General features: G+C 33.9%; 1 protein-coding gene and 1 long non-coding RNA gene across 31 annotated transcripts; both read left to right on the top strand.

Moving 5' to 3' along the window:
- Positions 1-516: 516 nt before the first annotated feature.
- Positions 517-5,552, top strand: LOC132617940 (uncharacterized). 30 transcript variants are annotated; one of them, XR_009573882.1, is made up of 9 exons: positions 518-826; positions 963-1,059; positions 1,175-3,633; positions 3,794-3,878; positions 4,006-4,070; positions 4,154-4,237; positions 4,434-4,557; positions 4,678-4,758; positions 5,263-5,552. XR_009573882.1 is itself a non-coding variant. In XM_060333008.1 (8 exons), exons 3-7 carry the CDS (start codon positions 3,287-3,289, stop codon positions 4,471-4,473), a joined length of 414 nt encoding a protein of 137 aa, XP_060188991.1. In that variant the 5' UTR covers positions 517-826; positions 963-1,059; positions 1,175-3,286; the 3' UTR covers positions 4,474-4,557; positions 5,263-5,552. The 30 variants fall into 30 exon arrangements, 4 of the variants coding, with proteins under 4 accessions (XP_060188991.1, XP_060188990.1, XP_060188989.1 ...); XM_060333008.1 differs by lacking the exons at positions 3,794-3,878; positions 4,678-4,758 and having other exon boundaries at positions 517-826; positions 1,175-3,319; positions 3,442-3,633; XR_009573888.1 differs by having other exon boundaries at positions 1,175-3,134; positions 3,221-3,319; positions 3,442-4,237.
- A 585-nt stretch (positions 5,553-6,137) lies between these two features.
- LOC132617905 (uncharacterized) lies at positions 6,138-10,843 on the top strand. The gene is made up of 3 exons (XR_009573866.1): positions 6,138-8,507; positions 8,683-8,734; positions 10,713-10,843. It is a non-coding gene; the product is annotated as an uncharacterized LOC132617905 (long non-coding RNA).
- Positions 10,844-12,327: the final 1,484 nt, after the last annotated feature.

The raw sequence follows: 12,327 nt of genomic DNA, 5'->3' as shown, positions 1-12,327 counted from the left end.
AACATCCCCCTTTTCACGATTTGGACAATTCTGGCCAAGTGAGGCCCACCACAAGACCAGCAACCTTTGTCATTTGCTGAATTCTTGTTGTTCTTTGAATTTCCAGTGTCCGCAACCGCCTTTCCTTTGTCATTTGGTAGGTGGACTAAATTATCCCAGGATTATACTCTTGGAACTAATTTATTCCATTTGGGAGGTGAGATAAAATAATCTCAAGTTTGATGAGATAAGGTGGGATATTTCAGGATTATGTTTGGGACTAATTTTATACAATGTTTGGTAGAAGAAGTATAAAATTAATCTCAAACTTAATCCTGAAACCAAACATAGTATAAAATTAATCCCAGACTTAATTCTGGAATATTTCACCTTATCCGGTGTACTAAACGACCCCGAGGTATATGTGTCAAAAAGCGAATAGCGAGGGTAAATTTGTTTGGAAAAATATAACAAAAGGTAAATGTAAATAACAATATTTACAAATTAAAAAGGGGTAAATTAACCATATTCCCAAAATTAAAAGACAGAGAAATCAAAATGTGGTCCCCCAAATTCTCCCCTCTCGCTTTTCCCAAATTACTATTCCCTCCAAATTCTATTTCCCCATCAAATCAGATTCCCGCTCCCCAAATCCCACTCCCCACGATTCATGCCGAAACATTATATTCAGACCTACGCTCTCAATCTCACTTCTTTTTAGTGAACTGCTTCTTTAGGGTTTAGTTTAATTCTTTCACTTTCTCGGTATCGTCGGTGAGTATACCTTACATTCTTTTAATCTCTTGTGATGTGCCAGAATCAGCAGACAACCGCTATTTCATGAACTGTAAGTTTCTATCTATTTTTCTCCCTCTCTTTTGTATTTTTTGTAGTTTTAATTAAGTGATTCTATCTCTGAATTTATGGCTATGAAATCAAAATAATTAGATATATCTAACCCTACTAGCTTAATTTTTGAGTAGTTGAAAGTGATAAGAGGTAACAAAGTTGCAATGAAACTCTCACGGCCTATTTAGACTTCAAGGCTTCATTCTTAGACTCCAAAGCAGTCAACCTTCAGTAAGTTCCTATTTATTAATCTTTTTATTCCAAATTTCATCCTTGACTTGATTAAGTTTAGTTGAATCTTATGTATATCTATCTTGTGGGGGACCACTTTTTTACTATTTTTTAGGTATGCTGTCTTGATAGAGGAGGAGGGGTATATAGTCTCAAGGTACTCCTTGTTTTGTTTGCAAGATGGATATAAAGTTCAAATGCACTGATGACGATGAGTACAAATTAGAGGAGTACATTATTCGGATTGAATTGAGAAACTAATTTGGATTAACAAAATTTGAGATTTGATGGATGTAATAGGGGTTCCAGCAGATGGAAGATACTAATGGATTTTCATATTCTCAAGTTGAACGTTGTTTCAGTTTCATGATTGATCATTTTTCACATCATTTATTAATTTAATTAATTATGTTTTTGAGGTGTTGATGTGTGAGTTCACGATGAAAGGGAATAATGCTGTAATGAGAAAATTAATGAGGAAAAGAAAATAAGCTTTCGTGAGGGAGGAGCAAAGAGTTACTACACATTATGTTGTGACTCTAGGAAAGGTTAGTAATATAAGGTATCATGAAATGGCTTGTTTATGCACTTAACAAGCTCATTTCTATTGTGCGATAATAAAAAAGGGCTGTTTATATTTAAGAATTGTTAATCCCCATTGTCATCCACTTTACCTTTGTTAATTTCAAGTCAGATGTGTGATTTATTAAGTACTAAATTATTTTGATATGGAACTACTTTGTTAGTGTACTGTTTAAATTTGTCTCTGCTGGTTAAGGCTTATCTATAATATGTTGTCTAATTTTATTGATACATTTCCAAATTTTTGGTTGTAGGTCCCTGATTTCTGTCTATGTGGTCGATAGAAGCTCTGTTTTTTTTAATAAATATATCAAAATTATGGCGAAGAATATAGGGAGTGAGGGGCTCCAATTAATGTCTTGTTTCACGGTTATGGTAAATATGACATATTGGAGACAATTTCAGAGAAGATTCACCAAAAGCTAGAAGAATAAAAATAGGGTAAGATTCCCTTAGACATAGTCTTCATTAAATTTTCATAAAGGTAATTAGCAACTACGATCAAGTTAAATTGATAAGAAGTTTAGCCATCCTGTTAACAAAAATTCATATTTGTTGAGAAAATGAGGAACAAGGTAAACATAATTTTGAGTGTTTGTGCAAATTTTAAGAATTATTCTATTGTGAACTATTATGTGTAATGGTTCGTATCTCAAATTAGTACAAGATTCAAAACTTGACTTCCGTTGCTTGCGAAAAAGGACAGGTTGTTGATTTCTGTTAGTTTTCAGAATCCCTATTATAGGGTAGTAGGTAAGTTCAAGAAATTTTTATTTTTTCTTTAGGTCTTCCTGAATTCCTCCTTGATATTTTCTAGTTAAGTATATGACTTCCTAACATGTCAAACCGATAGTTGAATGTATCTGGACAATTCTTTTAATTTCTCATGACAAATTTTACTTTCAGTATCTGCTAACTTTATTGTATTTTGGTAGTTTATGATGGAACTTGTGATAGGTATATTTATATTGAAAAAAACTAGTTGGAAAGTGAGACTTCTCGTTCAAACCCATTAAGGAGATATGGGTAAGTGAATGAAATTCTTAGCAGTAGTTTTCATCCCTATCTCTCTATATCTTTTTTTTGGTTAGAGGCTTCTTCACACTTTTCCAGTGTTTATTCTCATCTAGAAGGTATTCATGATGACTTAATAAAGTAATGCATTGTTGAAGCGGCGACTAATGAGCAAGAAGCTCATTTGATTGGAATTTCCTCAACTCAGTTAATATCTAATGCTCTCTCCTCTGATGCTGGCTGCTTTTAATATACTATCTTGGCAAAACATCCTAAAATATTGTTATCGTTCCCAACACTGCTGCATGTGCCTTAACATTTTCAACTTCGAAAGTTGCGTCTCTTGATCCTGCTAAGCATGGCAACTGAAAGCACTATTCAAAATCCATTTTCCTTGCTACAGACTTATCCAAAAATTAGCAAAGGCCTAATGAAAGAGAGAATATTTGAAAGATGCCATGAGCCTTTTGTTATTCCTGGTAAATCACAAGTAATTGCTTCCTGTTTTCCTCAAGAATCCGTCTTGATGTTGTTTCTTGGAATTAATGGATCCTTCTTTTGGTAGTGAAGCGAAATTTGGTTTGTTCAATTGGAGGTTTAGACAAAATCAAAAGAATAGAAGTTGAACTGTATGAAGTGTTTGGAAGGACTTTTGGCCTTTTGGGTATTTTCTGGATTTGCCTTTTGCATTGTGCTGACTCGCGGGACATATTCTTGATTTGCACAAGTTTCTATTTCTACTCCTTATTGATGGATATGTTCTAAGCTTGGGTATGCTTAAACCAGCTTACAGATTTTGGTTTGCCAAATATTGGACTTTTGAACAGTACAAATGATCAATCTGGACCCGCTACAGAGGATATAGTGCTTCCTGATGTTGGTAGTCAGCAAGATCCAGATCTATCAGACAAATCTCAACAGTCTGTTGTTGGTACCCTGACTATTTTGCTCCGAAAATTCTTCTTGGAACTAAGCACGGTGAGAAAGAAATTGCTATGCTACACTTGGTGACATGTTGTTACTCCCTCCCCATGACACCCTTGACTAAACATAAGAACATGACATAAGATAAACAGGGGCATTAGGAGTGAGAACGAAAGGAACATAAGTAGAATTTACAATCTGATTATATGTACAGGTAGCGATGCTGATTAGTGGTCAGTAGGAATTATTTATTTGAACTCATCACTGGGATTCCGCCTTTCAATACCTAGCATATTGAGGTATTATAATATAGTTCATAACAACATGTATAATTGGTGTTAAAGCACTCTTTACATAGTCCTCTATTTTGAGTGTCATTCACATTACAATTATCTGATATTATTTTTTGTCATATTGAAATCATAGGATATGGAAGATGATCTCTCACTGCATTTTCTGGTGCATTTAAATGGAGAAATCGGACTGTTATGGTGCAAAAGCTTTATATTAATGGCACTATTTAAATGGAGAAATCAGACTTTTTGATGTTGTTAATTTTTTCTATTAATTTCAGGGCATATAATCGTGCTGCGATCAAATTTAGAGGACTGGATGCGGATATCAATTTCAATGTGAATGATTACCATGATGATCTAAAGTGCGTGTAGATAGCTAATTATTGAACCTTACATTGTTAGATGTATACTCAACACTAAGATCACTGGTGAAACTTGGCACATGGTCTTAAGCATTGAGGGCATGTCACTTTATCTAACAAATTACTGGTCTTTTCTGTTTGTAGTATAAATTGATGAGTTTTGTTTGAGCTGAACTGTTTTTGTTGTGTTGATCAGGTCCCAATTGAGAAGACCAATCCATTGGTGTGATTGCTGATGGTGAAGATGCCAATGGGAAGCCTCACAAACTCGGATTGTGTTCGATTACTAGCAATGCCCTTGGTGACTCCAAAACTATAAGGTCTTAATTCCTATTTATTCCAAAAATTTCATATAGCACAGTTCATTCTTAACAAATTGATGAACATATGTCTAGAGTGTGATTTATATTGTCAATTATCGTTTTTACCAACAACTGTAGGTGATATCCTCTAGAATACAATTAGATGCAACAAATGATGGTTATGATAATCAAGAGCTGTTTTCTCAAACTTCAATCTAGGTATCTTCCCACTTTACTCTGGTTACTCAGTTGTTTCATAGTAAATACTATCATTGTTCAGATAGAGAAAGCATTTTTTTAAAGTTGGTTCCTTTAGGAAGTTCAGTCATTGCTCCAGGAAACTGCTCAGTTTTTACGTATTTTAGAAAATGAATATTACATTTCCTGATTAAAAATCTATGTTCCGCTTAGTTCTTGTAACATTCCTCTCTGGTATCCATGTCATAAATTCAGTATTATTTTGAATGTAATAAATTAGTTTGAAAAATATCTTAACTTTAAAACTGTGCAATTACTTTATGATAATAATGCCTACTTGTTTCATTATTGAGCATTTATGTCTTTGTATTCTGATAAAGAGGATGTTGTTTGGATTATACGTATGCTGACCCTCCATTTGTGTTTTTTCAAGTATAAAGAGCGTTAAGAGCATTTGGTGTTTCTTTGATAAATTCTATGTAATTGGTTTACTATAAAAATTTCCTAATTTCTTTCTATCTTTAGGTCCTTTGCTATTTGCACATTTAATATAAGAAGGAAAAGGTTCTTCAACAACGGGAAATGAAGTCAACCACAACCAGGAGTTTGAAGATACGAATAGTTTGGAGACATCTTATATTATTTTATGGGTTAGGCATGTATACAGAGAAAATGTATTATCATGTAATACTTTATGTTGTTTGGCTTTTTAGCAATGAAATATTCTTATATAATTCTATTTCCCAAGATAATCTTATTGACTATGAATTAACATTGTAATTTATGACAATTGCAATTGTAATTAATTATGACAATTTGTAGTAACAATTTTATTTTGTCAGTAAAAGCAATAGTTTTAGCGACGAAATGATAGTTTTACCTACAAAATTGTAAACCTTTGAATAAAAGCAAAGTCGTCACTAATTTATACATTTAGGGATGAATTACTTTTTGTGTATAAAAGGCAATCTTTAGTGACGAAATAATGTTTGTTCGACTACGAAACGCATATAACTTTGGAGACAATTGATGTCGTCGCTAATTAAACTAAATAATTAATGACAAAGTAATTTCGTCGGCATAAGTAACCCTTTTAGTGATGAAAGTACACTATCAACTACAATTTTTTATACTTTTCCAGACAAAGAAGTTCGTCATAAATATAATATATTTGGGGACGAATTTTTTTTTCATAGTTAATATAAAGTTATTTAGCCACGAAACACTAAGTCGTCTTTGTATACTTTTAGCGACCCGCCTTTAAGGACGAATGATTGACAAATTTCTTTTCGTCAAAAAATATTTTTGGTGACGAAAACTGAATTTTAGGTGACAAAATAAATCGTCACTGTTAATCAAATTTGTTGTAGTGAAAGTTTAAGTGTGGGGTGGTGATGTTCGGCCATAAATTGCATATATTTAGCCATTGTTGCCTCACATTTTAATACTTTTAATTGTCTTTTGAGTACAAAATATATTGATTTGTGCTTAATGTTATATTTTATTATGTAGGAATAAAGCGGTGTGAAGATAAAGAGATTTAGAGCAAAATTTAATAAAACACGGAAGAAAGAGAAAAAGAAAATTAAAAAAAAGAAGAAGGGGGACATGAGGTAGTGGGCTAATGATTAAAACAATAATTATGCAATGACTGGGAACTTTGAAAGTGCAAGAAATTGAAGAAAAGAAGAAGAACGTACTTGAAGGCAGTGGATGGGCGATCAGTGTGCGTCGCACCTGTGACGCCAGAAAAACAGTCTCTGAATCTGTTTTGGCTTTCCGCGTTCCACCCGCGACGCGGGTGTGACGTGAGCCCGCTATATTTTTCCTAGTCTGAGTTAGATTTAATTTTTAAAAGCCCAAACCTTTTGGTACCTTATAAATACATTTTCTACACGGTTTTAACATAATTTTGGATAACTTGAAACCCTTAGTTCAGAATTTTGGACGTAGAGAGAGTTTGGAGCCGCCGTGGAAACTGTAGTTACAGGGTTTTATCTTCTTTTCTCTGTAATACTTATTTTGACGTTTTTATTCGGATGATTTGTTGTTTTTCTTCCATGTCTATGTGGAGCTAAACTCTTTAGTTCTTGGGCTTTGACACAAACATGAAAGTTGACGTTTGATTTTCGTTTCTATCTATTAAATTTTCATATTTTGGGTTGCTTATTTATTCTTGTGCTTAATTGTTTAATTACTAGATCACTAATTGAACACTATCTGTGGTGCGTGAATTGGACTTGAGAGAGGGAATTCACGTACGTAATAAGAATAAATAGAGTTTGTTCGATATAATCGTTTCGCTAATGAGGATAGGAATATACCCTTTAGCCTTTCTTAGTTGAATACGGAGAAGTAAATGCGTTTTTGTTATCTCTGACGACCATAGAGATATAGGCGTTATAGTAGCATCTACAGGCTTGTGAGTAGTTCGAGAGAGCATCATAAAGTTACAATTAACCCGTCAACTAGTAACCCATAGATAGAATGATTTGAAAACTCAACTGGATTGTTAGTGGTCATAGCCGTAGATCTATCTATTCTCTGATAAAAATCTGCTCTTTCTTGGTTGAAGTTCATTATTTATTTTATTTTATTTTTAGTTAGTTAATAATTATATCTTGAGATTTTTAATTCTTGTTTAGATAATTAGCATTAGTTTAATTTAGTAAATAGTTAATCATAAGTCCCTGTGGGTACGATATCTGGACTTTATTCCTATATTACTTGTACGATCGCGTATGCTTGCGTGTGCGTTTAGGAGCAACTCAGATAATGGACTCAGTATTATATTTTGTTACGGTAGCTTTTACTTCTTCCTCTAGCATTTGCTGGTGGCGATCATTTTGCTGACTTTATATCAAGCTTCTTACTAATCTACCGGCTTATTTGCTTTGTTTAGCTAACTGCTTCCTGATAGTATTTACTTAATTCCCATATTTCTTTTCATTCCCTCTTATTGATTAATTATTCCATGCAGAGTGAAGTTGTGTCAAACTAACTTGATCGCCCAGTATAATCCCACTCCTTAATCACCCCGATTTATGTTCTAAAAAGGAGCATGGTCTTCTTTAAGGGATTAGAAGTTCAATTTCAGGCCTTTAGTTGCTTAGGACTTTGCTAGAAATGTATCTCTTAGCAATTTCAATTTGGTTCATTAATCATTTTTTTTTTGTTAAGATAATCCTAAGTTTACTTTGAAAGTGGCGAAAATAGTAAGGACATCTCTCTCTATTTATTTTATTTCCCATATGAACACTTGATTTCATGCTATCTGGTTCGATATTGGCAAATTATCATATGCAATAAATATCATCACAATTTGTATGGCAGGAAGACTTTCAGATATGATAGTGAATTTATCTTGTGATAATTACGCATATTGAGAAGCTATTATAGGGAGCAATTCCAAAGTACATACTTAGAATGAAGTGTATTCTACAAAACTTTGCACTTGAACTATTTTGTGAATATAAGTTTTTAGGTATTTTGTATATGTGTACTTTCAGAATTGTTATGACATCAAATAACAATGTGTAGGTAAAATAATATGATTGTGTGTTGACTGCCCATATACCCAAAGATGCTACACTTCAATATTAAAAACTTTTAACTGATTTTAAAGACTATCTTTTTGAAAAGCTAGCTAGGTAATCCAGTTGAAAAAATGTCGCAGCACTATTCGAGATTCGCACGAGAAAGTGCTCTTGTGATACATGCCGCTAAAATCTATGGGCCATTTCCAAAAATGAATGTGATCTTAGTTTTTGGTAAGTGCTCTCTCTAACAAAATCATTGCTAATAATCACTTTGACAGTCTATCTTTATTTGGAAACTATGGAGTTTTCTGGTGGAGCTTAATATGTTGGTTTTACTTGAATTCTACTGAGGAGAATCTTCATTCGTAATAGAAATTTTGATGATGTATTTTGTGTCTTAATACAGGAAAATTGAAACTGTAGATTGGCCGCATTCATGCTATTGTCTATCCTCACAGGTTTGTGCTCCTCTCTTTCTTATCTTCCTGTTTCCTCGATCATGTTTTCGTATCTTATGCTTCGACAATTGATGTTTGGAGGTTGAAGAACCACCTTGATTTGCAGTATCGAAATAGCCTTCACATTCTACATTACAAAGAGTGGATTCTCAATGGCTTTAGCTCATGATCATGACAACTTATGAGCTGCATTTATGAACTGTTTTCCTAAAATATTAACTTTAGAAACATTTATTGAATCTACTACATTATAACATTCTTCTGGTTTTAGAATCTCCTAGAGGAAGCTAGGTAAACTTTGAGCATTTTCTTCTGTTAACGATTTTATTAGTTGTTGAAGCATTTTACATGGTACAAGTTTAAGATTTTACACCATTAAACAACACTCATCAATGATGTTGTGCAATTTTTAGTCGTTCATACAAGAAGAATGTTTACGTATTTTGGAAGTGCATCTAGACTTTTAGCGACACTTAAAGGCTCAAATAGTTGCTATTATAAAGGCTATGGATCATCGGTTGTGGTGTTCATGAAGGGTCAACCCCTCGGATTTTAGAGTTCTTGGCCTCTATTCAAACTTTAACATCATATGCTTGTGTGGATAGCTACTGAAAGGATGTATGACACGACGAAGCTTTGTCCGCTACACCTATTTGCCTTTTAAGTTCATGTTGTATTTTCAAAGAAGAGAAGTAAAAACTATTAAAAGATCTGCAATATGAGAAAGAGGTCCTGAAGACAAAATCTAGATTGAATTTTTCTTATTCATCATTTGGTAATCTATGACTTAATTTTTCATCTTTATTTCAAACTTGAAATGGTCTCACTAACATCTAAGCCCTTGACCTTGTAATCCCCCTTCTTAACCGCTCAACCAAAAAAAAGATGGAATATATTTCGTTTTAGAGGGATATTTAGTTGGAGATAAGTCTTGCTTTATGTTCTCCTTTTTCCTTCTTTATAAGAAGGTGAAGCAAGCACTCAATATTTTTGGTTAAGCTACATTAAACTTTTGACAGATGTAGTACATATACATGTTCTATTGAAATTGTACATGCACTAGAATTGTCCCTTCTAAACTACTTGCCTTCTCTTAAATCTGTCACATTTGAACTATGTTTAGATAGAATATTAGAAATATAGGTAATGGATGAAGCTCAATGTCATTCTCTGCATCAACTAGCTCATTGGCCCAAATAACTAGACATTAAGATGTTTAATTTATAGTTATTTAGCTTACTTTCTAGATGTAATTGCTCAGTTATGGAGAAGAAACTTAAATCTTTCAAAATTTGTCAATTTATTGCAAGTAGCTGAAATTTAGTGATATAGGATTACTCAATGCAGTAGCTCTTTTAAGAGTTCAGTTATTTCGTGATCTTGGTTCAGCTTAATATTGTTTTGCTACTTGATTCAATCAGTAGAGAAGAAACTCCATTCTTTATGGAATTAAGTCATGGTGTTAGTGCCATAAAAATTACCCAAGAACTGTTAGGCGATGCTCTTAAGGATATTTCGATAAATTGTGAGGATTATTTCTACTGTAGACTCTGAATATACTCCTATGTCTTGCCCACATAAGAGATATTACCAATGCCAATAAGAATAGAGAATTTGCTAAAGCCTAAGTGGAATTCTTATGATTATATGTGAAGCTTATAAGAAATGTCTCCTCTGTTAATAGTTGTCGCTAGTGATTTTATTTTCTATTTTTTTTCCTTCAGAATTCCTTATTTAACATATGTTGTTGGCTATGAGATATTGAAAAACCAATGTCTATTGGTCGAAACAAATGAAGAATCACATGTATACAAGTTTTCTTAGTTCATTGTTGCAACTATCAATATGTTGTTGCACTCATACTTTCTGCCATTCACCTGTTCCTAATTGGTGCTTTGGATAGTAAAAATAAATAGTATTAATACTTTTAATACATTGGAGAGAGGATTTAAGGCACATATTTTACTTTTCTTGACAGGTAGCTCTTCTTTCAACAAGGTCGGGAGAAAATGTGAATGCTGCGGACAAGAAAGGATGCAGGTTGCTTGAACAAGTTTCAGATGAGCCCATCATTGATATGTTGGTAATAATGCGTAATGTAAAACCGCCTGTGTGAGCTCGCTCACATTGCCGGTCCCAAGCCCGGATAAAGGAGGAGGGTTGCCGAGGGTCAATCGGAAACAGCCTCCCTACCCAGGTAGGGGTAAGGCTGCGTACATCTTACCCTCCCCAGACCCCACTATTGTGGGATTACACTGGATAGTGACCCAATGCGTAATGTAAAACCACTTACTATCATTTACCACTGAATGCTTCTTTAGTTGGTAATTTTCTTTGTCATATGTGAATCTATGTTTTAATTGTAAATATTAAATTCTAATTGATTCATTTCTAACCTTGAGATGAATGATGTGGTTTTCCTTTATGTAGAAGTGTTAAATAGCTCTTTAATTTTCAAGTAAAGCTTAGAGTTTTTATTGGATAATTTACGGAGATGTGATCTCTTCGGACATTCTTTGGTGGTATATCAAAAAAGATTATTTGTATTTCCTTTATAACACATAAGTCCATCATTACTGTTTCAGAAATATAATTTTAATTAAGTTATCAAAGTAATTGGTTTAATAGTAAAAGAAATATGACATGGGGCACCCGTGCGTAGCACGGGCACTCTATCTAGTTTCATTATAAGACAAACTGAAGTTGAGAATTGGAAGGACATATATTTTGAGAGCTCAAAGGCAGTAGTGGCGAAAATGATGGTGGTAGAGGGAAAAGAAATTTTAATAGTGGAAAAAACAAATATAGGGAGAGGTAAAATGGGTTAGGGGTGTAGCATGCCACGTGACATCCACTGTTGGGTCCATCTCCTTATTTTGAGGAAGAAAACACCTCCCTTATTTTAGGGAAGAAAACGCTTCCCTTGTTTTGAGGAAGAAAACATCTTCATTGTCTTTGAAAAATTGTCAAGTGCTTGCTTGAGTCACTAATGACATCAATAGATTCATCTCATACCTATAAATAGGGAAGCTTTCTCATTTGCTAGACACACCAAAAAATTGAAGAAGACAACACATCCCAAAGAGAGAAAAAAATCTAAGAGAAATACTCTTAGTGAAAGGCCTAAGTAAGAGAAGGTCTTTGAGAGAATTTTTAGAAAAAATTCTTGAATGTAATTGGGATTGAGGTTGTGAGGTTGAGTGTTGTAACCACCTGTAATATTTCTTCTTTAATAAGATCTGCAGCAGCAACGTGGACGTAGCTCTCACATTGAGGGTGAACTACTATAAATCTGTGTGTGCTATTTATTCTTCGCTTACATCACGGCGTAAGTAGGTTCTGTCTAAGGAGGTTGGTATTTAAGTGGTCCAGCTGTGACCCTCCGATCTTTCCTGGGAACCTGCTTACAAAGGTCGGATTTGGGATTCAAATCCTAACAACTGGTATCAGAGCAACAGGTTGTGTTGTGATTTAGAAACGATGGGAGGCGAAGATGGTACGACGCACGGCATCGGTAAATTCGATGGTACAAATTTTGCGTTCTCGAGAATGCAAATTGAAGATTATTTATATGGCAGAAAGCTTCATGAACC

Source organism: Lycium barbarum, chromosome 11 (assembly GCF_019175385.1).
Source record: "Lycium barbarum isolate Lr01 chromosome 11, ASM1917538v2, whole genome shotgun sequence".
NCBI lineage: Eukaryota > Viridiplantae > Streptophyta > Magnoliopsida > Solanales > Solanaceae > Lycium > Lycium barbarum.
The sequence above is the reverse complement of the archived record's forward strand: the minus strand, read 5'-3'. Positions and strand labels throughout refer to the sequence as shown.